At 39.6% G+C, this 25,906-nt stretch overlaps 1 protein-coding gene across 4 annotated transcripts in view; it reads left to right on the plus strand.

Moving 5' to 3' along the window:
• bsna (bassoon presynaptic cytomatrix protein a) overlaps nucleotides 1-25,906 on the plus strand; it is a 159,232-nt gene that overhangs the window by 20,701 nt on the left and 112,625 nt on the right. For all 4 annotated transcript variants that reach the window (XM_071475277.1, XM_071475279.1, XM_071475280.1 and 1 more), the window contains exon 2: nucleotides 16,407-17,175. In XM_071475277.1, coding sequence (XP_071331378.1) covers nucleotides 16,407-17,175 — 769 coding nt within the window. The remainder of the gene's footprint in view (nucleotides 1-16,406; nucleotides 17,176-25,906) is intronic.

The following is a 25,906-nucleotide window of genomic DNA, read 5'->3' on the forward strand; positions in this document are numbered from 1 at the left end:
TTATATCCCTCTGTCCCATTACTGCCCATTCTGAGTCTGAGCAGCACAAATTAATCCCTTTATTACACATGCAGCATGAAATAGCCTGCTGCTGCTGTTAGTGGAGCAAAAAGATGGCTGATTGGGGGAAATAATATTTGAAAATGAGGAGGGAAGAGAGAATTAAAATTAGAATGTGCTTTTGTCAGATGTGAAGAAAAACTAAATGCATCTCTGAAAAGTGTAACGATAAACACTGAATGTCTGTAAGGGCAGTGAAAGTGTGATGGAGGGTTGGGTTGCCATAGAAACACAACAGCTTGCTAAGCACCCAAGTTATAACATTAAAAACCAATTCAAACATTACTTTAAATTAGATGACATTAGTGATAATTGATTTATTGCATGATTAATCAGTTGAAATGACAGTAAAAAAAGAATTTATTCTGACTAGCACCTGTTGGAGTTGATTTATAATGAGGAACAGTTTTTGAATATTTTCCTCCCAGCCTCTCTCAAAGGTGCAGTTATATCAGGCTTCAGTGCAGAGGGAGGTTCTCAATGTTTTAAGCCTAAGATGTGCCTTGTGTGTAGTAGGGGACAAATGAATATAGTTTAATATAGCTGAATGTTACTTTCCAGTTGCTGTTCTAAGGTCAAACTGGTTAAACTAATTTCCTTTATTAGCTATGTTAGCTATTGTTAACTATTGGATTCAGTGCCATGAAATATGGATTTCCCCTCAGAATGAACTGTAATACCTTTAGTGATTCTGTATCCTTTAATCATCAGGTCAAAATTTTAGTTTCTTCAAGTCAAAACTTCTGATTGTCCAACATCAAATCAAACTAACATGATTTCATACAGACGCAGCTTCACATAAAATACTGTAGTTTATGACCAAATATCTGCAAAACTAAAGGCATACAGCTGAAGCTGTAAATGCTAATTAGCAATTCAAATTTAGCATTCTAGCATTATACATACATTAAAGTAAGATGGTGAACATTACATCATTGAGAGCATGTTAGCATGTTGATGTTAGCATTTAGCTCTGTGCCAGAGTTCTGCTAGCATGCCTGTAGCCTTGTTGACACAAGAAACAGATGTTTGGATGGTCAACACAAAGGGCGATGAGCCCACAAATGAAAACAAGATGTAAAATGTCATTTTTATAACACAGGATTTATGGGCATTTGGGCACCTGTTATATTTAGTTATACTGCAAACACACACACACACACACACACACACACACACACACACACACACACACACACAGAGTCAGTGATCAGTGGTCAGCCCTCGCCTGGGGGGAAGATTGTTCTCTCAGAGGTCAAGTGGAGGATTTACCTTCCACTACCTCACTCAACTATCCAAGAATACACACTCTCTATGTGTGTGTATGTGTGTATGTCACTACACACAAGTTGACCCTTGTCATCTCACATAATCTGATCCTTTGAAATTTGTCCTTGTAAAGACAGAAATTTCATGTGAGTTGCTGTGGTTGAATTCAGGTTTTTAAGCTGAAAACTGGACGGAGCCTCGATTATCACTGTGTTTTATCTCAGCATGAGGCTGAAATGTCACAGTGTGACTCGAGTCTTTCTAAATAGTTTGATGAATCATGCTTTTATTTTTTTGTGTTCCTTATTGTTATTGTAGTTTTTGAGAACAATACTTGCACCAATTATGAGGAAACATTCTTTGACTTTCTTGAACTTAGCCTTCACCTGAGTCACTTGTAAATTGCAAAGTTTAAAAAAAAAAAAAAATCCTATAATATTCATTGTGACCTTCAGTGATTTCAAATAGCTGCAGAGAGCACAAATGACATCAAGCTGAAATGATCATCTTAAATTACCCAGACGTTTTAGTCTAATGAAGCACTCAGAAAAACTAATTTTAGCCACATTTATGTATAATCTGTTTGTCTTTAGATTTATTTTTCTCTTCTGGTTCTGAACTTTTCTGTCTTTATCCAGTTTTAAAGTAGCTTTTGATGTTTGTCTCAATGTTTTGTGTTAATAAGTCTAAAATTAGGATTAGTGATGCCAGGCTTAATTTAAATAAGGCTTAAGTCCTATTTAATGTTTTGTTTCTGCCTCTTTGTGTTTACAAGATGACACAACTCTGAACTGCCAGTCTGAGCACATCAATTTATCTCATTGATTTTTGATCAAACCTTCATTGTTCCTCCTCTCAGGTGTCTGTCCGACTGTTGGAGGGAGAAATGTATTCTTCCTGCTTTTTGCTCACTTAACAGCAGCACAATCCTGTCTTTGTTTTTTTTTGTTTGTTTTTTTTGTTCATCCCCTTGTGGACCTGCTGTTTGAATTAATGAGAGTTTGTCTGAAGTGACTCTTATTAAACAAGACAAAGAACATAGAGGTAGAGAGAGGTGAGGAGAGACTGGGTAAAAGAGAGCGAGGGAGGAGAAAGAGTTGGAGTGATAGAGATGGTGTGTTCAATGTGGGGAGAAGAGAGGGAAAGAGACAGAGATTTTGTAGCCAGGATGTTAGCATCACCCTGGTTCCCTCGACAAAAAGCCAACAGGATTTTTACATTGACTTTTGGAATTATTAGAAGTTTATGATACTAACTTGTTTTGTTCAGCAGGATAATCTTCACAAATAAAAATAAACAGTTTTAGGATTTTTGAAGCCTAAGTACAATCAGCAGAAGTAAAAAGCTGATACTAGGCTATAAACCAACTACAACACCATCACATGACTTCAACATCACCACCACTAAACTTCCAACTTGTAGTTTTATTTTAGCTCCGAGCTCTTCAACAAAAACCTTTCCTCTTAGAAAGTTAGGGATGGTTTGCAAAAGCGTGAGTATAAGCAACGAGGCTGTAAAGGTGGACTGGTGAGGAGGTCGGTTCTCGTGTTCAGTGAGTTGACGTTTAACGTCCTCGACAACCACTGTAGACTCATTTAGCCACTTGTTAACAACCAGCCTTTTTAGCAGATGTAAAAGCTTAAAGAAATGGTATATTTAACCAGAAATGCTAAGATGCTAACTAATACCCGGGTTTTGGGACTCATTCCTGCTGCACTCTATTGGCAGAGAAAAAATAGTGTATTGAATATTCATATACACTCATGCATCAGAGAGATTTCATGTGCAAATATTGATCTTGTACCTCGCTGTTGAGTGGTTTTGTCATCAGACTGAACAGAAAGTGTTCAGTTCACTGTGAGTGTGTGTGAGAGAGAGAGATTTCACCAGTCAGTGTGAAGTCATTACAGTTGATGCTGAGCACAGATGGAAACAGACTGACTCACAGCCTTGGCACAAACAGACATGCACACAGACAGCTCTATACTCAAGAGGACAACTTGAAATAGATGGTTACATATCTAGAAAAAATGCCTTCTTTTGATTGGATCATTTACCTGTTGAGATGCTTCATATACCATCATGTTTCTGAGTTGGACCCTCATTCACCAAAACATCTCCTATCCTAACTGAGCCATAACTGCCACAACTACAGTACATGACTAGCCTAAACCAATAATCATGGTTAATAAATAAATAAATAAATAAATAAATAAATAAAAGCATTTTCTACTCTGGTGTCTCTATTTTAACTGTTTACTTGATATACACCATATATATGTCAAAACAACAGTCTACAGTCATGCTGGCAGCTCTGAACTCAGACACAGCTGAATGCTAACACCAGCATCCTAACATGCTCACAGTGACATACAACATACTTGTGTTAGCAATAAACAGGTGCAGTGTTTACCTTGTGCATTAGCATGCTAACATTACACGTGTTTATTGCTAATTAGCAATAACAAAAAGCTCATTTGACTTCTATTTCATTTTGATTTCTCTTCTTTGTTTTCAGAAGCCTCAAAGTTACTTGTGTCAAATTATATCAGTGTGTAAGAGATGAACATTTGTCCTTAGATTTTGAGATTTGAAGTAGAGTTTTCACAGCTGGTCTTTAATCTGTGGTTCTTCGTGTTTATCTTTTCAATGTGTGATGTTTTATGGACTGATTCACCCTGTAAACATTACACCAGATTGGTGGATATTGATTGTGTTGTAGAGTCAGATTGAATTCAGTCAGCCGGTTCAGCAGGAAGGGAAACACCTTGAAATGGATTTCCATTTGTGTGTGTGGGTTTGTGTATATGTGTGTGTGAGTGTGTGTGTGTGCACATAAATATGCATAAATGTGAGGATGCATGGAGAGAGAAAGAGAGGAGGAAAGATAGGTCTCCGAGTGTGGGGCAGCATGCTAAGCAGGTTAATTCTTCCCTGAGACCCTTCCTCTCTCCTCCTCTTCCTCACTGCTTCTCCGTTTGATAATTTTCACACCAGCCTCCATTTGTCAGAATTTGGCTGCTTGAGCTGACCAAGGCAGCACCTGTAGTCAGTCAGGCAGATAGTTATTCAGAAAGCCAGTCAGTCATCAAGAAAGCAAAGTAATCATTCAGTCTGCCCTGTAACAGACAGGTTTATGATAATCGGTTAATCTAGTTAATGAGTAGTTAGGAGTGTAGTCAGTTGGTAAAATAACAGATGAGCTGTCAGTTAGAGGAACAGTTGGACATGTCCAGAAATACATTTGTCTGCCATCTTACCCATCTGGTCCATCTGTGTGAGCCCAGTACTGAGATAGGTCTGGGACAGGTTTTTCTTAGCTTAGCACAAAAACACAAGGTACCAGAAAACATGGTGTAACATTGGTCTTCCTGAAGTGAAACCACATCTCCCAAGCTGTAAGATGTTGACATGTCACTGGCCTGTCTCAGCCTGCGTCCTACACTTTACCTTTATATAATATGCATTTGTTTTCCCAGTTATTATTTGCAAAGAAACAAGTTATGTTTTTTTGGTCACGGTTGTCTGGTATTGGAGGCGTTACATTTATTTACTGCATGCGACTGCTAGAGAGGTCGTTGTTACATGCAAAGTGTATTTGCTGCTGCAAAGTATTTGTAAAGTAATGTGATTTTTAGAGCCTTTTTTTCAGCATCCCTGGCTATTTCCTCTTTCTGTGGTTCATCTGGTGTGTGCTATGTGTGCGAAATGATGAGCTAGTTTCCCTTGTTTCGGCTAATCTGATCCCAGACTTATCTCTGAATAGATCCACTGTTCTCATCTGTCCCTTTTTAATGTGGCAAAATGTCGGATAGTTTGTCAACTTTTTCACTCAGTCAGTCATTTAGCAAGGCAGACACAACCAGCCACGCAAGGTGGTCACTCAGTCAGTCAGTAAGTGAGCCAGTCCTCCCAGTTAGTGAGCAATTCATTCAGACAGTTGAAACTAGTCAAAAACTAGTTAGATAGTTTAGCGTGTCATTTAACCAGTTTATCCTAACAACACTAGTGAGTCACTTTGTTTGTCAATAAGCTAGAAATATAATCAGTCATTAGTCATTCTGCTAGCCAATCAATCAATCAATCAATAAGATGGCAAATCACACAGCAGTCAAGTACTTAGCCTTTCAACCAGCAGGTTTGTGAGTCACATAGATAGCCAATCAGCCTGTCAGAGAGACAGTAAGCTGGACAGTTTTTCAGCTGGACAGACAGCCAGGCTGCAAGTCAGCAAGACAGATATAATTTTCAAAATCCAATTTCTGTTCAGGCCTTCTCTTTCCCTGAGACTTGATTTGACTGGAGAAGAGTTCTCAATCAGTGTCTGCTGCTGCAGCCGCTGTATGTGTGTGTGTATGGTTCACAATGAACAGTCTGTTATGTACTGAGTTGATGGCATCTCCAACTGCTGAAAACACAGTGAGCCTCTTCTCATGCAGAGAGCTAAATGGCAGGTGTGTGTATGTGGTTTACTGTCATTTTATCACTCAGTTCACGTGGAAGAGCACATCTGCTGGAGACAGATTTAGCACACAGTGCCTACATGACAGTAGCCAGGACATAAATGCATTTCAAACTCATAAATGCGCACATTCACACACACAACATTTAAATGGCAGAACAGTAGCTGTCATTTATAGCAGCCTTCTCTCCTGAGAATGCTTTAGAAGGTTATAAAGATATGTTCTATAGGTATAAATAGATGGGGAGGTACAATAGAAATCTGGCTGACAGAGTATCACTGCTGCAAAATACAGTAAGTGCATGTGTGTGTTTATAGACGCACACTTGGGTATTGTAGAATACAGTTAGCCCTCTAACTCTTGGTCTCCAGCCTCTTTGGCTGTAAATCAAGAAGCAACCATCAGACACCAGCTGTGATGGGCTTGTACTGCACTGAGTGTGATTTAAATGAAACATTTTATTGTAGCTGAGGTGACGCTGAGGAGATTTTCTCACTTTGCATAATCGCTATTCTATTCTATTTTATTCTATTCTATTCTATTCTATTCTAAACACATACTGCTCTACATCTTCGACTGGAAAACACACAAGGTTTAGATTAGTCAGTTGCATGCTTCAGTTAGTCAGTATCGTCTATCGTTACCCTCCTTTTTTTGTGCTAGAAGCCATTTAGACAGAGCAGGCGTTGTTTTTTTGATGGAATGTGTGCGCATTACTTTCACATTTGGGAGCAAAATTCATTATTTTGCCTTGTAGGATGTGCCTCTATTTAAATCCAGGTCAGTGTTTGTGGCCTTTCCTCAGCACCGCATGGGATCATTACAAAGTCATTTGCAGCAAAGCTTCTTACTGTGCACTGTTTTACAGTAACTGCTGTCACAGTATGTGTGCACATCTGTGTAGATGTTTTTGTATGTTCTGAGGTGCATGTGAATGGCAAGTGTCATTATCACTCAGTGATTACATAACAAAGCTTTTTCTTTACCAAGAGCTTACATTTTACAGTGTTGCATTGTAGAATACTGCAGCAGGTTGGTTTTACAGCAGGTTGGAGCCACTGACCTCCTCATTTGATGTTCAGCTATTCCATAGTTCTGCTGATGTTAAGTTGATAATTTGATGGATACTATCATTTATCCATGATATCAATGCTTTAATTACGTTTCAGAATTTGAGTCTTAAGCATGTTGCAAAAATCAGTGCTACACCTCGTGTGTTATTAGCAAGAATACATATGGTTAAATATGTACTGGTGGGTCAGACTTGAACGTACTCATGCCGTCATGTTTTGAAATAGTCTACTCTCTGACAAAACATGATTTTTCTTCTTCTTCTTCTTTTTTAATTCCTTCCTTGCCACAGCATTTATCACCATCATCTGAAAAGAAGAGATTATGTGTTTTTCATCATGAAAGTATGGAACCGACACAGCTGTTACATACTTAAGTGTGATCACAGTATCACAGTATTAAGATTTATTATGTTTTTTCTGTATCAACACTTGTATTAAACAAAACATCCTACTGGAAGTTAAGAGGGTGTTATCACCCTCTACTAGATTAGATATGTCAAATTGTGACACACAGAGCTAAGACAATGTCGATTTCCACCGCAGCGAGAGCCTGATTTCATTTATTATTTCCCCTGAACCAGTGAAATCACCTGGTATAGTCTTTGGTTTGATTGAAAAGGAAGATTCAAGCCCTGCATCTGCACAATAACATCCTCTGAATGACAGGCTCCTGACTTGTCTCTTCCTCCTATTTTTCATATTTATGGCAAAACACCAGAAAATACACAGTGTGGTGTAATACAGTGTGTACTTACTCTGTGCTATCACAAAGAAAAATAGCTTGCTGAGCTGCCCACTCTTGCCTTAAAACAGTGACAGGCACTAGTGAGAATATGTGTGCGTGGGCCAGTGTGCATATTTTTTGTCAAGTTGTTCTGCTCCTGTTTCCTATTAGTTTTCCTGTTTTAATTTTCTTGCAAGTGCTGAGTTTCCCCATAGGAATCAATAAAGCTTTATTTTTCATTCAAAATATATGCAAAATACTCTGTGTGAATGTTTGTGCTTAAATTTATGTGCATTCATTGACTCAGCTTGTGCATGCACTCAGTGGATGTTTGCGTGTACCGGACAGACCCAGTACCCATAGTAACATCCAATAGTAGTGTGAGCCTGTGTTGTGTTGAATCATCTGTTTAAAGGAGTGAGGAAGAGAAAAAAGCATCAGTTCTCTCACTCAGGTGAAACCAGTACAACAGTGTGAATGATGGACTGGCTTCATGTGTTTTAATTTAGATACAGTATCAACCAGGGAGGCCTGCAATTACTTAAACTAGCTGCACTGCTATAATATCCAGTGTATCAACATCACCAACACTGCAAACAGTTAAAGGACACACAAGAGCCTGGAAATATTCCTGTGACCTCAGAGTGAAGAGCAAAGGGAAGAGGTAAGAGTCGGCAGAGATATGATTCAGAAATAGACCTCTTGAGGAACCAGTTCAGAGGAGGGGGGGTAACGGAAACTTAACTCTACAAACAGTCATCAGCTGAGCTACTGTGGAAGAAGGACCGATCTTATTTGTGGTGAAATCAAAGAACCACAATTCTAGAGTCTAAAATGTTGAAACCAGAGAGAAGTTAAGGTGGCTAATTTTACAAAGACTGGTACATGCCAATTAACTAACTGACAGCATGCTAGCCAAACTGTTACTGTATGTTTTAGGTCATCAATGCTGACCTTTATGTAAAATGGACGTAGACTCTGGGTCTGAAAAGTGAAGCCAGTGCTGAAGAGCCTTAAACCTTCATTCTATCTAATGACCATCAGGGGGCGACTCCACTGGTTGTAAAAAGAAGTCTGATTGTATTGAAGTCTATGGGAAAATGTCTCTACTTCTCACTGATTTATTACCTCAGTAAAAGTTTTCCTAATGAGCGAATAGTCTTAATTGCTAGTTTCAGGTCTTCTTCAAATGTTAATTTTTTAAATTATGATCAATTTAGAGGAAAATAGACCATAAAACAGGGGATGCATTAGGGCGGTGCTACTGTGTGATTGACAGATTGTACCACACACAGCGACCTGCCTGACAATCATAGAGTTACAGAGCACGTCAGCTCCACCCCTCACTCCTCCTCAGCTCCACCTTCTCCTTCAAATATAATTTCTTCTGGTTTCAAAAACCCAAGATGGCGACGGCCAAATTACAAACTAGAGGCTTCAAAACAGCAGCTCACAAACCAATGGGTGACGTCACGGTGGGTTGACACTTGGCCCAACTTAACCAAGTGAAGTAAGCTCGTCTTTTGACCTCCCAAGATCATCACTCTGTCTTATTTTACATGAATTTCGACACAGGTAGTGTGGTGTCAAATTGAACATTGACTGGAAATTATTTGACTGACACTGCAACACATAACATCAATGCCTGATTAACATGTGCAGCTGTTTGCTAGCTATCTAGTATTTGTGTTATCCTTATCTACAGTACAAAATCATTACAGAGCACTGAAATTAACCTAATAAACATTTAATTTTGAGAGAGACACCAGGAGAGAAAAATTTAAAAAGGACAATAATGGGAGACAAGGAAGAAAGAAAGGAGGGAGAGAAGAGAAGGATATATATTTGTGTAATTAAATCTACTATTGGTGATAACAACATGCCAACAAAACTGTTACAATATCTGTTAATTATTTATCTGTTAATTTGTTAATTTGTCAAAGCTAAGCAATTTCAAACTAGACAAGTTAAGTCTTGTTGTTGTTGTAATCTACCTAGTCTGCTGACATTGAACCTCACAAATGTCATTAGCAGGAATGAATTAAAAAAAAAAATCCATTCAGGTTAATTAGCCAGTTTTGCTCCAAAAACAAAAAAATACATAAAAACTGAGAGACAGGGGATGAAAGAAAAGGAAATTAAAAAGAGAAAACAGAAGAAGCAGAGGACATGAATTAATGGGAGGTGAAGTGAAGAGAAAGAAGGCAGATGAAAATAAATGAGCTGTACAAAAACAATTCTGTCAACAGTCCTGAGTGGGAAGACACAGAGGAACTGGAGGAACAGAGGAGGAAGAGGAAATAGATGTTTAGTTTAGGTCCACTAGTAATAGACTTGTTTTGCTGTGGGTCTAGAGGTGAGATAAAGGATGCACCCACAGGGGGGACAAGATCAGGTAAATCCTACCAAAACCTCTGTGTGTCAGCTGGAGGAGAAGGATATTAAGGCTGAGACTAATAAAAAGTGAACTCACCTCTTCTACAAATGAAGAAGAGTCTAGTCCAGTCTTCCTTCTCAGCTCAAGATCTAATCAAACCCAAACCATGATCATTTCCTAAACCTAACCAAGTAATTTTGTACCTAAACATAACCAAACTATTTCAGGAGATGCTCCTAGGGGGTCATATGAGAGGGTGGGACCTACTGCATGTGGTCATTTAGGTTGGAGGACCTGTTGAATCTACCATCTCTTTCAATTAAAAATGAAATTGAGATCCGATTGATCAATTCCATAGAAATCAAACTATCGGTGATGGATGTGGAACTATAAGTCTGACTAGACCTTCATCAATCTTTCATCTAGATTAATGAAAGTTGAGTCTGACTGTAGAGCTGAGCCTGAGCTGAGTCTGAGAAGTCTGAGAAGTCCATCATAGCGCAGCCTCTTTTAGACATCTGACAAAACTCGAAAAAAATCATCTAACACTCACTAACATCTGACTTTTGTTGGCAGTGGAAAAGAGTCTATCAGCATTCACACCCGGGTCAAATGATCCTGCAGAAGATGCTGATATTTATCGGCTGTGGCTCTGATCAGCATTGATGTAAACACAACACCCGAGTGAAGAAAGAGTGAGCACAGCCTCAGAATAAGTTTAAAAAACACACAATCCCTGATGGAAACGTCTCACACGAAGGCCCCGACACTTTTACAGGAGCACCAGCCCCGGGACGAGATGAGAGAGACCTCTTTTAGCAGCTCACTCTCTCTCCACTGCTCCTGTGTGTGTGCTCTGTAAGTGCCTGTGATGACTCCTTCACTCCTTGCAGTTGTGTGTGTCCTTAGTCCAAACTCAACCGGCACTGGAAAGGGGGTCAGTCGGCTTTTATTAGCAGGTTTATTACCCACATTTAAAAACCCGCTTATACCTGCTAATTTTGGTGTAGCTTACTGTGACATCCTCACCTCTTTCTGGCTCCTCTCCTCTCTCTTTGTCTGACTTCGTCTGTCAATGTCACTTACATGTGACTGGCAAACAAGCTTCATCCCTCTCTTCCGCCATCAGACAGTAAATTGAGGGTTATAAAGGGAGCGGGTGAAATCACTTTGACTGAACAGGCATGTGTATTGGGTCATTGAAGGCTGGGTGTGACAGTGATAAATGTCCCCAGTGAAACGCTGAGGTGAAGTGTGTAAACACACACGGAGAGAGAAGGACTGTTCCTATTATTGGGGTTGTCACCTACATCAGCCTCACATTTTCACAACAATTAGTGATGGTGTCTTCCTGAAAATGAAAATGAGGATCCGCAGCTCTCTCTCATTGTTGTGTTTCTTCTCATCTCTCATTCCTTTTCTATCTTTTACTTGGTTTTGTTTCCATTTCTTTTCACATTCTTCTCTGTCTTGTCTTGTGTTGGGCTGACCCTGAGTTTGATGAAGTGATTGATAATGTTTTTTTTCTTTTTTCAGTTATGACCAGGATTCGGATCAATATTAGATTTTGAAAGCCAAGATAAATATCATTCCTGTAAGTTGAACTGCAACTATGTGCCAGAATATTATTGAAATTGAGGCTGGACCCGATCAGATCACATCTGGAAACATTTTAAGTACCTTCAAATGGTTGTAGTCAGAAAGGATATACAAAGCAGTATTTATGCATATCTAGATTATGTCAACATCAGTGTCAGACAGATAACTTAAAATATAAAACCAATCTTGCTGCACTGTTGCTCTGTGTTTCTGTCTCCCTGTCAGCTTTAAGTCTCTTATCCTGTCTTCTTCTTTGTCCCTGATGTTCTCAGCTCCTCAGAGAAGCTTTGAGATTTTTGTTGAGTCACCCCTTTCCCCTTCTAAAGCCCTCACACACACACACACACACACATACACACAGCTATGGATGCTCACACAACTTGTGTGCTGCTGTGTTGATCTGAAAATGTGAACTGTACATTTGTGACTAAAAGATGTGTAGTCTTTCACTTGTGAGTCAAACTCTGTAGTGCACAGTCAGTGAAATCACTGTTTCTCTTGTTTAATTTTTATCACTCTGCTGTATGAAGCTGAATGTTGGTCTTCATTTCCTCTCTTCAAATAGCTGCAGCAAATGTGCTTTTTCAACCAAAGTGACTGTCAACACTTCTGAAAACTGAAGAAATTTCATTCAACATTCAGAATGACCTTGAAAACAGTCTCTGATTTTGACCTACAAAGCTTGAAAAGTCATGTTGCAAATATAAATTATGTGTCGCTTCAGTACTCACAAAGACTTTTCTTTGACTGTTAGATTTGGTGTAAGAAAGATAAACAGGGGTGATTAAGGTGCACTTGCCTTCTGAGAGCAGAAATAAAAATGTTGAAAAAGAAGAGACTCAACAAAGAAAAAAAACATCAGGGGAGGGAGAAAGGCCGTGGTCACGCCGGCTGAAAAGATAATAGAGAAGGAGGCAGAGAGGCAATGAAGAGAGGGGACATTGAAAAAAAAGAAGCTGAAGTGATGGAGGAAAAGAAAAGTTTATAGAGAGAAAGATTGGAAAGAAGGAAGGTTAAATAAATAGAAAGAAAAAAGAAGTCGATGACAGAGAAAGAGAGAGATTTTGTCACAGCCAGACTGCCCACAAAAAAGAAAACCTCTCAGTGAAAGGGGAGGCAGACTGGAACATTTTTCAGTCTCCATTGTGACATTGGAGCTCAGTAAATCAACATTTCCAATTTCTGTGCGCACTAACCATTTCAAGTTGTTAATACACCGAGCCCAGATTCATTCAATCAGTGACAACACAGGCAAGACAATACAATAGAATAGAATAGAAAAATCTTCCTTGCCCAGACATTCTGTCCCATTTTAGGACGCATAAGTGTCCCTGCTGTAGGACACTACTACAGTTAATTAATTTCGGGGACTTAATTAAGACTTAATTAATAGATGAACATGGACTCTAAAAGTGTAGCAGACACCCCTTTGCATGATTTGAAGAAAACATTTTGACACGTACAGAAACAAAGCCTTCCCTCTTCTTTTACTGTTAAAAGATAAAACCAGAGGAGAGAGGAGGGTTGGCTCTGTCATCTGATTTCAGTCCAACTTTGAAATATTCACTACAGGATCACGGTATGAGTTTACATGGACATTTCTCGTAACAACAGCACTGAAGCCCTTAAAACAAGACTGTCTCTGGCTCAGTGATTCATCGGCAGAGTGTTGGCGTTTCCCCATTGGTCTTTCAAAATGAACTGGTGTAAACAGTATTTATTACATCATCAGGGGGTGTTTACAGACAGTGATGCCAACTTAGCATCTTGTTAGATTTACTGACTTTTCAGACCCTTTAGCATCTTTTTTTTTTCAAATGCACCTACTTGACCAAACCATAGCTACCATAGAGAGTCACCAGTGGCCAGGCTTGCCCTCCACAGACACACCTCTCTATAGCCCCTGTTATACAGATGTTGCAGTGAAGAAGACCCTTCATTGTAATGCCTTTGCATGTTTACACTGAACCGAACAAAGCTGGTTTAATGCCTTGATGTTTTACATAGATGTCGATTCAGCTCTGTGACTTCTTCGGCTCCTGCCCCCCCATTTCCATGTTCGTACCTTTTATACAGAACAATGAGACAGAATAAAGGTGCAACATTCCCACCTTGAACAAGGTTGTGTAACACAGGCTTATGATGTAAATGAGCTTCTAACTGTCTGTCTGAGTGATTATTTTAGTGTAAAAATAGCTGAAATCACAGCACAGCTGTTATCTTTAATGTATGTGTTTGGTAAATTTTGTCAGTTGATGGTTGGTTATATATTTGGTTGTGACTGTTGGTTAACATGTAGTCTTTATGAGCTGTGGTTCCATAACTACTTCGTTTTTGTTCTGTTGTCCGACAACAGAAACAGAAAATAAATGGAAATGGAAACAGCTTTTTGGGGAATTCGGCTGTATTTAAAAAAAAACTCTATATGTGAACATACAGAGTAGGAGAGATGCAATTAGAGAAAGGGCTGAAACAGGCTGCAAATACAACACAATGATGTTATGAACATGCTAAACAGTTTATTATGTCATTTGACAACTTTTAGCAGCAGGCTTTTGTTACTTTCCGTTGAAAGTAGTTGTTTCCAGCCACATACAGTTGTAGCTTTTTATCTTGTCTTGTCTCTTAGTCTGCACTGAAATTTCAAGAACAGAAACACTTCTTAAAGTACACACTTATGTCCACACAGTCTGTGTTTGTTGCATATTTAATCAATGAAGAAGAGTCACTTGTAGACTTTCTGTCAACATGTAGGAAAAAAGGCAAAACTAGTTTTGAAGAACATTTCATTGTTAACACCAGCTTCTTTAAATTATTCAGAAGTGTCTTCAGGCAGAGATTTGTACCGATTTGCTTCTCCTCAGGTGTGTGTGTTATTTTCTGCCTGAGGTGTATGCGTGTGTCGCCTTTGACACATAGCAGAAATGGGTGTGTGTTGTGTGTGTGTGTGTGTGTGTGTGTGTCTTGCCACAGCCTGTTTTGTTCCACTTTCATTTGTTGATGCCGGTGGATGTTCGGAGGTCCCTCCACAGCTTTCTGCAGCTAACAGTGAATGAATCAGTTATTATTTTTGCTGTTTTTTAATGTTGTTTCTACTTCTGCTGCATCTCTGGCAGTGAGGAGGTGAATTTGTGAGAATACAGTGACAATTACCAGACTGAGTTCTCCCATAATGCTCCTTCATTTACTAATACATTAAATAAAACAAGATATTTTTGCTGTTGAATACTGGGTTGACATCAACAAACACTGCTCATTATGTTTTCTCTGCCCCAACAGCAACGAGAAAATTAACACTTTTAAAATTGCATTCAGTGAAGAATTTGTTATGTGAATTTGAGTGAACACTGACGCAATCTGTTTTTAATGCAGTTTACGGGTCAGATGGGATTCATTACAGTTTGATTACTTGCCAGATTCGCCATCAGTCAATCTGAGTTGTGAGTAGTTTTTTCTCCGGGTCCTCCTGTGTTTGCAAAGTAAACAAGCACAGGCTCACTTCAAGCTGGTGATCATCAATTTTTTTAGCTGATATCACAACTGTTGCTAGCGTTGGTTGACCCTTAATCTTTTTATTTTTCTTATTTATTTATTTTTTTTATTTTAGTCTTAGATATCCACATCATGGCAAATGAAAATTTGTAATATTGTGTGTTAGGACAAATGCTAAAACTACATGCTACATGTCTCAGGCAAAAAGTCAGCATCCTCACCAGAGTAAAGAAACAGTGGTTTGTCTTTTTTAGTGTAAAGTTCTAGTGTTGCAAGACACAGTTAGTAATGTTAGCATACTCATACTCTAAAGAAGTAGCATTCAGGAAACACTATACAGTGGATGTGCTTGTTGTGAACAGGGCTTTTTTTTTTTTTTTAAAGGTCCCATATTTGACACTTTTCTGGTGTTTTATTTGCAGTTTTGATATCTATAAGATAATATATTTGTGGTTTTAAGTTCCAAAAACCATCTCAATGTAGTTTTACAGCCTTTTACAGCCTCTCTTAGGCTCCTCTCTGAGTCTCTCTTCTGATTGGCTGACTGTTTTCTGAGTGTTTGAATAAAAATATAGCAGGTAAACACTCAGACAAAACAAATCCTGCAAGGCTGAACAGTGGGTCCAGGTGGGCGGGGCTTAGGGCATAGCTGAGAGCAGTGACCGCTTTGGTGTGACATCACAAAGTTACAGAAGTCCTGACGGCTCATTTTAAGGCTCAGTTTCTGAATACAGGCTGTGTGCATTTCTCTGTGGACTGAGGTGTTGATACTTTCACAGTATTAACATGGAAATCTCACCTTATAGAATATGGGACCTTTAAATGTAATTACTCCATAAAATAATGTAGCACGAATTTTCCCCTGGCCTTGGAACGCCACGCTGACTTACCACTGCAGGTAACTTAGTAAACTGTTAACCTGACGTGCTTTGCTCCAACATGCTTTGCAGCTTATTTTACAACAGCTAAATACAGTATTCATTATACTTTTGCTCTTGTAGTTTTGGTTTTGAAGAAATACACAAGTTTGACAGACCTGCTGTGAGTTACAGTTGCTAAGCTATTGACATCATCTCATTTTAAACCAGTGTCCTGGGTACTGTTGATGATTTAAGATCTTGCTGTGAATAATGTTTATCTGAGCTACTTTCTACAACAGAAAAAGTCCATAGTCAAACAGTTTTAATGCTATTTTCAGTATTGTTGGGAATAAATTAAATGAAATTCATTTGAGTTGTACTGAGGTGATGGTGACCTGACCCTTAAATGTAATTATGTCAAATTTAACAGCAACTGGAAAATTTCATTTGATGTTAATGTCATTATGTTTTTTTGTCCCTCTCTTTCAGGGGTCCGATGGGTAGCCCCAAGCCTGGCATGCAACAAGGAGGCCATGGAGGAGGAATGGGAGGAATGGGTGGAGGAGGAATGGGAGGAATGGGAGGAGGAGGGATAGGAGGAATGGGAGGAGGAGGAATAGGAGGAATGGGAGGAGGAGGAATGGGAGGAATGGGAGGAGGAGGAATGGGAGGTATGGGAGGAGGAGGGATGGGAGGAATGGGAGGAGGAGGGATGGGAGGAATGGGAGGAGGAGGAATGGGAGGTATGGGAGGAGGGATGGGTGGAGGAGGAATAGGAGCAGGTATGGGTACTGGTGGAGGAATAGGGTCTAGAGCTGGTGAGCCCTACCGCCTGGCAACTCACGAAAGTCCAACTTCCCCCCGACATATGCAGTCCAGCCAGGGGCCAGGCATGGGGCAGGGCCTGGGGTCTGGTCACGGCATGGGTCACGGTCCTGCTGGGTCCGGCATGGGAGGCCATGGAGGTCAGAGTCCCGGTCAGCACGCGTCCCGTCGAAACCTCCAAGTCGACTTCAGCGGATCAGGTGGCTCCAGGACAGGCCGGTCGCCATCAGTGTCTCCTGACCGCGGCGTGACTCCCACCTCGCCCTACTCGGTGCCCCAGATCGCGCCCATGCCAAGCAGCAAGCTGTGCCCAGTGTGCACCACCACAGAGCTGTCCAACCCACCGGCTGTACCCAACTACAACACCTGCACCCAGTGTAAGGCCACCGTCTGCAACCAGTGTGGATTCAACCCCAACCCACACCTCACTGAGGTAGGTCAGGTTTGACAAAGAGCTGTGTGTGTGTGTGTGTGTGTGCACAGAGAGGTTTAACTTTCCTGTTTTTTTCTCATGTCTGTCCTTCCTCTTCCACTGCCTGAAAGGAATCAAAAATCTGATAATGCTGATTTATAGCTGGAGACTAAGCATTTGGATATGAATATAATTTAATGCTGTGGGCGGACAGAAGTCATTGTTGATTAAAGTTTCAGGTTTAGATGATAAACAACAGGAACAAAGTGAGTGTACACAACTAAAGTTGGAGTCTGGAAACAGATCTTGGAGAGACAAATAGGATAAAGATTTTGTCTGGCCTGCTGTGAGAGTTGGCGAGCGAGAGAGAGAGAGAGCGAGAGAGAGAGAGAGAGAGAGAGAGAGAGAGATGTTTTGCTTTGGCACTAGGTATTTTTATTTTTACGCCAATAATACACATTTGACTTGAATGAGATCTAATTAAAGTGAGTGAATGAAGTGAATGAGTTGCGGTGAGGAAAGAAGTGAGAGATGGTTTGAGGCGATGGAGATAAATGAGGTCATAAAGGGAGAGAGAGAGAGAGAGTATAAAACTCTGGTGGAAATCAGTGAAAATTAAAAAAATAATAATAAGAAGAAGAATGGCAAGGTTTCACCACGTGTGTATTTATGCATATTATTCAATTTAAAGAGTAAATCATGAAAGAAAGAGAAAATACATGAATGAGCACAATAATGAAAGGAAGAAAGTAGCGGCTGTGTGTGTGTGTTGTGTATGTATGACTTTGTACTGTAGGTCTTTGTGTGTATTTGTGATAGACAGCAAGTGTAAAGGCTCAGGAAGTGGCAGTAATTCCTTCCAGAGGCACTGACAGAATCTCCATTAATGTGCCGAGGCAACGACACATGGGCCGTGACAGAGTGTGTGTGTGTGTGTGTGTGTGTGTGTGAGAGAGAGAGAAAGAGAGAGTGTTCATTGTGCTCAGGTGTTTTGTGAAGACAGGAAGCCAAACACTACAGTACTTGGCGTCCAAAGATAGATGGAGGAGACTGAGAAGCAAAGAAAGAAAGCACAGATTAGTGCAGCTGTACTGTTATTCAGAGGTGGATGGAGGGATGAGGAGGACGGAGGAGGTTAGGAGGCTGTCTTTGATCAAGAGGAGGTCGATGTCCACTTTTGTTGATGAGTTCAAACTATCAGCTGAGTGTCAGGGTCTGGTGACAAATATCAAATCTCAGACTTCCAGACAGCCGCAACAACACGCAGACGCACAAGGCTGCATGTGATGTATGAGCCACGCTGGCACCCGCTGGTTCTCACTGATGTCAGGTCCAGGGGCTTTTCATTGGCAGACAGCACGATAAACACTCTGCTGGACTAAACCAACAACTGTGGTTGTGTTGTTGTGTCTCATTTTCATTTGCTTTTGTGGGGGAGAACATTGGAAACGAAGTCGACCATGTGTACTTAGTACACACACTCTGGCCATTCACCCTGGTGCTCCATGCTAACAAATTAGCATCCACTGCTGAGTGATAGTAAATGACTGATACTGTTCAAGGTAAGGACACTGATACTGATAAAAAAAAACATATTAGTGTTACTTTTCAGATACTTTTCATTTTTATTTTAAAAAGATTTCAAATAAATCAATATAGGTGAGTAAAGATGTGATCAAGTTCACTATCAGTTATTACAAGCTGTTAGTTATTACCTCACTTCCAGTGTAAACAAAGAATTGACCTGCAGCACATACAATAGTGGATAAAATAATCAACTGCTGGCTCCATAATAACAGTTATAACACCAGCTCTCTGACAGAGTCAAGAAACAGAACATTATCAAGCAAACTTAGCTTGATTTATATATTATAAATCAAACTGTGGGTTTTTTTTATTTAATAAACTTAAAAACAGCAGGAAATGCAGTGAAAATGTGTTTGATAGCTGAAGGTACCTGAGCTCTTGCTTCCAGGGCAAATATGTATGAGGCAAGTGATTGGTGTCAGTTTTCCAACAACATTAAATAGTCAGCCGTCCATTTTAAAACACACACTCTTTGTCAGTCTTAGTGCGACATGAAGGTTTCACAGCTTGTGATTTTAAATTTTGTCCGTACTGTATTTACAATACAGCAGCTTCTGTCTGGCTCATGAGGGATCATCTTATAGACTCAGCTTTGATCTCTGCTCACGTACACATGTGGTCTTTTGTGTGTGTGTGTGTGTGTGTGTGTGTGTGTGTGTGTGTGTGTGTGTGTGTGTGTGTGTGTGAGAGAGAGAGAGAGAGAGAGCACTACAGGTTAATAATGGTGGATAATGCTAATGTAGTGGAGGGAGGGAGGAGTTGATAAGCCTCTGACTTAGGGATTTGGATTGCACTTGTGATACATTAACGCACACAGAGTTACACACACACACACACACACACAAACACACACACACACACACACACACTGAGACGCGATCACAAGTGCAGATATGTAGACGCCCACACAAACACATACAGTCAACCCCTGTTGGCTCAACATAATTCATGCAAGAAGCTTGTACAATAAATTGTGATGTTAATTAATTGAAGGCTCCCATGGGTGATTCCTATAGGGCAGAATGGAAAACATAATGAGAAACGCAACACACCAGCATAAAATCCAACCATCACCTTAGTTCCTGTCGTACACGTGTGTGTGGAAGGAGTGGGTGTAGGGTACATCAACTGTTTCCACACTCAAATGTGCACTGCACACAAAGCTTTGTTGCCTCAGTCTTGAACAGATTCATGCACTGGTCCTGCTCTATGAATTATGGATATCCTCCTATTAACACTCACCATCTTCTCCATTTTTGTCCTTGCTAATCAATGTTCCCACAGTCCTGATAATCTAATGACAGTGGCACCCCGTAAACCTTGTTTGTCTGATGCAGTTTAAAACATTCAGATGACAGCTGTACAGGATTAATGCACTTTATTTACTCAAGTGACTTTGCAGTTATATGAAAATAAACATAAAAGCATGGACTCACTTTTTTTTTTTTTAGGATTTTCTTCAGATTATAGCTAATGAGACAATTAGATGAAGGCATAGCTCATGTTTACAGTGATATCTAATGAATTGAAATATAATGGGAATAAGCAATAAGCAGTGAGGTTTTACCCTTTTTAAGATTAAAAAATACACATGCACATAAATATTCAAACTTCCTTGAAAACTTCACAAACTGTCCTTAAAAACATTTGATGCAATTTTTGTAAGCAAAAAAATAAAAAAGTAGGAAAAAAAAAAATCCCTCAGCAAAATCCCTTAGCTGTGTGTGGCAGAGCTTCAGCCTTGTTGTGTCTGCTGCTATGGATTAATACTTAAACTGAACATTATCCTTTATTATCGCAGCTAATCAATGTGCTGTGTGTCCTGCTAATCTAATAAGTGGTGCCAGGCTCCATATCCGTCGTACACACAACATTTAGCAGACTTAGTCAGGCAAGCTAAAGCGATTATTTTATATTAACAGGTGAGATATGTTTCATTATGACTGTTGAAGGAGCACAAAGCCAAAGGTACAGTTCTAGTATGCTTCATATTTAAATGATGAGGGAACAATAACTTGTGAGAGAAGAGGGAAAAAAAATCTAAATGTGATAAATAAGCAGAAGCATTAACCACTTACAGTTTTGTCTCTAACAGACATACTGATAACATTTCTCCAGTTCCTTTACGGCTGCGTGTAGAGCGCCGACCACCCTGTTCTTTGTAGAATCACAGATTAATACTTCAACTCAGCCTCCTCTATCATTATCGTAGTTAATCAATGAACCCTCTGTCCTGGTAATCTAATAAGCACTGCCAGCATCCATATCTTGTTACGTTTTGATGCCTTTTTCATCAGATAACATTTAGCAGGCTAAATCAGGAGAGTGACACCAATTATCAGGCCAAAGAGGAGGATCAGAGAGAGATTACAGTCGCTGTATTTGATTTGGGAAGGGTGGCATTTAGGAAACATGGCTTTCATGGTGCTAATGGAGGTTTGAGTCCTATAATGAGTGATTTGACTGATGGAAGATGTCTTGCACTGAAATATACATACTGTTTGGTTAGTTTTGGAAATAACAGAATAATAGTTTACAGTATAAAATTCATTCACGTTCTCATGAACAGAATATGAAAATAGGCTATTGTCAAACGATTCCTGGGGTCATGAGAGGCTTGGCAGCTAACGGAGGGATCATTCATTGGGGAAGCTGAGAAACTTTGCTTTAAAACAAATTAACATATATCACAACAAATTACAAATTAAGAATTTGTGGCAAAGCCTCTAAACGTTAGTGAGAGAGCATTAATACACAAATCACACATAAAGTGGCATTCAAAAGTCTCCCATTTCCGACTTTAAGAAAGTAGTTTTTATTGGTAGAATAGTCTTTAAAGGAGCTATTTTGTTATTGCTACATAGCCAACGTTAGCATTAACAGCTGTTTACTTATCAGTCTACAAGAGACATTGTGAGTTCAGCTAGCCCCAGTCCATCTTGTCACTTTCTGGTAGCGATAAGATTTAGACAACCAATCTCCATGTATTCACTTAAAAAGGTTTTTTTTCCTCTGTCCTAGCAGCACAGCTCTAGGAAAGGAAATGTTGGTCTTAACAACTGTTGGATAGGTTGCCCTGAAATTGTGTACAGTCTCTGGTAGTCTAGTTCAAACATTAGGACAAAAATTAATGTTGCTAACATGCTAAACTTACATGGCAGTCATTATGCCTGCTAAACAGCAGCATGTTAGCATTGTCTGTTAGTCTGTCAGAAAGCTTTTCTCTAAAAAAAAAATGTTGTCACTGTCTTTAAGAGATTATTTCCACCGTCATTATAAAGTTATGAGTCATCTCGTCTTTCCTACTTTTGAGACTAGATTCAAGCCCGTTTCAGAAATGTCTTCTTCACAATCACAGGTAGCATTTTCCTGTCTGAAATGGATAAGTTGCATCTTAGAGTGGAACAGATGAACCCCTTTCCGTTTGTTGTTTTTGTGGGTGATATGTGCTGTGTGCTGGCGTTGTCATTTTAGCACCTTAAAAGGATCAAGCGTGAGTGTTGCAGCTTTTATAAATATGGATGAGGGGTGCTCAAACTCCCACACACACCATGTATTTGCAACTCAATTATACAAGTTATCCAATACTTGAAAAAATACACCTGGGAAAGATGTTAAAAACCCTCACTGTGGTGGCTCATACCTGAATGCTGGGTATAAACATTATGCCTGCACGGGTTGCACGTTGTCACCGTTTCCAGATGTTCTGGGATTGAGAAAAACATTTTTTTCCAATTAACCATGGCCTTTAAATGTTTTTTGTACCACAGCTGTTCAATAATACCACCCACTCTACAGTCACACACTCACAGCTGGAGTTTGAATCAGCATCCATTTGAGTTTTTGTTTCTAAGAAGCTCTGGAGACAGAAGTAATCTGATAGGTTGATGTCAGGCTCAGTGGGTGGAACCCTAGACAACATTATTTTGATGACCAAGATGGATTCTTGGTTAAAATATGAAGAAATCCGGGGCGGCCCGATGGCGGAGTGGTTAGGGCGCGTACCACATGAGCGGATGCTCTCAGTGGGCGAGCGCCGGTTTGGCTCCCGACCGGCCCGACTCTTTCCTGCGTGTCATTCCCCCTCTCTCTCTGCCCCTTTCCTGTCACTCTCTACTGTCCTGTCAATAAAGGCAAAAAATGCCCGAAAAATATCTTTAAAAAAAATATATATATGAAGAAATCTAAAGACTTGATATCTACCTTTGAAATTAGAAGGACGACAGGCTTCCTTATAACTGGATTAAAGTGTTTCAGTTAATATCAGAGCACTAAGGTTCCCATAATTAGTTTCTTCCTCTCTTATGTCTTACTTTGCTTTAGCCCAATGTTGCATCACTGCAACATTAAAGCATAACTAAAATGTAAATGTGAATGTAACAACTATATAACTAATATTACAGATAAACTCTTTGGTTCCTCCTCCTGAGATTAAATTGAATTTCTGCCACCACTCAAGGGCCGCTCTGAGAAGAAGAAGAAGAAGAAGAAATTATTGCAGGAGTAAAACCACTGAACTGAATTTTGTTAGTCTTCATACAGTATATATACATACTGTATATGTCAATATCAAAGCAATACCCTTTACAATACCTTACTTTGAGAAATATAAAGTTTTTATATTTTTTTAAATGCTAATGCCTTTGCCTTAATAAAATACGACCTAAAAACAGCGACGTCGATTTAAATCAGGAACTATCTGATCAAAGTAAGTAAGCAAGATAACAAAAATCTTTTGGCACTGGACACTTTTCAATATTCAGTGGTACGAATACATTTCGGTCAGTATAAAAAAAAAAACACAATGAGGTTTGATACTCAAGTATTCACTGTGATATTTATCAGTTGCAGAAGACAAAATGAAACTTTGGACAAACGTCCCAGTATGTACTGTCACTATCTGTGAGCACTAACATCCTAAAATCCTTTTTAGCCAAGATGCAGTGGAACAAGGGAAGCTAATGTCATCTGCACACAATTTATTGACTTTTCTTTAATTGTATTTCAACATTTGATTAATACTTGATGCATATACAATATGTTGATACACATGACTTCATAGGCCATTAGTGAAGGGTATGTAATGCCTGCTGTTTTATGGAGGCTTTTATCCAAAGTGCCTTGAGTGGGCAGCCCAGTGGAAATGTCAATACAACTGTTACACAACAAGTGTTGTTACAACAACCAGTTGTAAATGATCAGAATTCAAAGGTCTGACATCCCGACCATCTTTCTGTTTATGTCTACTGAAATGTATTTACTCATGACTTTCTCATTAATAACACATAAGATAATAAAAACAAACCCCAACCTAATGACACTCTGGATTTCATCCATCCATTATCCATACCGCTTATCCTAATATGATTGCAGCGGGGTGGGGTGGGGGTGGGTGGGTACAGCTTTCTATCACAGTGACTTTTGATTCCTTAAAGGCTTTATTCTCTGTCACCACAAACATTAAGCGCATCACTTTCTGTGCGTCAGACAATGTTTAAACTGTACCTGTAAAACCTTCCAGAAGATCAGTGTTGAAGCAGTTAGTTGGACATTCAATAAAACGTAATCAAAGTAGTCAAATAGACATTTGCTCTTATGGAAATGCAGTGATTCTGTATATGAGGTCATGATATTGATATAAACAAATATAAACAAAGTCATGTTGCCTTTGTTGTTGTGGTTTTAAGCCAACTGTAGGTGTGATTGTAACAACACTGTAGTAGAAGTTTATGAATGAATGGATGAATCAGAATGTGTAAGTGAGCGTAGCTGCTGAGTGTTACAGTGAAAAGATTTGGTGATGTTTCCTTTTGCCGTTCACACCAACTTGGTCTTGGCCGACTTGTCTCTCAGCCATTTGTCATCTAAGCCCTTTGGCAGCACATCTTCCTCCCTGTAGCCTGTTTGTTGTTCAACAGACTGTGTGCTAATTTTAGACTCAGCGTGCACGTAGTGCTGCTAATGGAAATGTGTGTGTGTGTGTGTGTGTGTGTGTGTATGAGGTGGATTAATTAGTTTCCAGAGAAATCTGCAGATCGTTCTTCTCTGTTCCCTCCTCTCAAATCTTAGCACCTGCCTGTCTCGCACTCTATCTATGTGAGTGTGTGTGACTTCATTGTGTTCAGTAATCAGTCGCACACATGCACACAGTCAGTTTTGTTGATTGAGTTTTCCCCCAACTGCAGATTAACAATTGTTTATGTGTCACTGCTAAACTACTGAGCATTTTTAGGTTTCATTGGAACAAATAACCATTAAAGTCTCATTACAGCTGAGACAAAGAGCAGGATTAACAGCAGGTTCTGCTGCCCAGAGCAGGTTTTGGACAGTTACACACTTTGTTCTTCAGGCACTTTGCGTAAACACATTCAGCTTGAGTAGATTCATGTCAACATATATCCTTTTTAACACATAGTTCCCACAGTACAAGGATTCAAAAGTAATTGGACACTTGGCTGTTAAAGGTCTCTTCGGCAGCTGTTTGTCATTCCAACATTAGTTCATGCACAAAAGATCCTACACTTTTAGCTGCTTTAATTACAATATAAAGAGCAAGTGCACAGGAAAACTAGAAAATAGCTAATTATCTTTTAGACCAAGGAGCCTTGTGGACAACAGGAAATCATTTGCATGGTGAAGAAAAACTCAACAAGTCAACAATGCTCTCCAGGATGTAGGCAGACATGTTTTTTTTTTGTTTTTTGTCAACAATCAAGAGAAGACTTCATGATCAGAATCTCAGGGGATTCAACACAAGAATCAAAGCCCTGGTGAGCCTCAAAGTCAGGAAGTCCAGGCTACAGTTCACAAAAACATACAAAAAGAAAAGAGTTGTGGCACAGAAGAGACAAAAATCTACCTAAATAATGTAATCAGGAAACTGTGGATAAAAGAGGAACAGCTCGTGACCCAGATTCACCAGCTCATCTGTCAAACATGGTGGTGGTTCTGTTATGATGTGGACATGTATGGCTGCCAATGGAACTGGCATTTATTGGTAATTTCACTGATGATAGATTGTGAGGCACATAAACATGACACAATCATCACTGTTGAGCAGGCGCATTTCCAACAAAGTGAGATGGTGAGAGGTCGTTCTCTCCTCTGTATCGTAAAATCATATTGTGATTGTTTTGGCTGATATTGCAGTTGCGATATGAGTTAT

The sequence above is a fragment of the Trachinotus anak genome, unplaced genomic scaffold, assembly GCF_046630095.1.
Source record: "Trachinotus anak isolate AG129_WGS33_773 ecotype Australia unplaced genomic scaffold, CSIRO_AGI_Tana_v1 ptg000004l, whole genome shotgun sequence".
NCBI classification, from domain to species: Eukaryota; Metazoa; Chordata; class Actinopteri; order Carangiformes; family Carangidae; genus Trachinotus; species Trachinotus anak.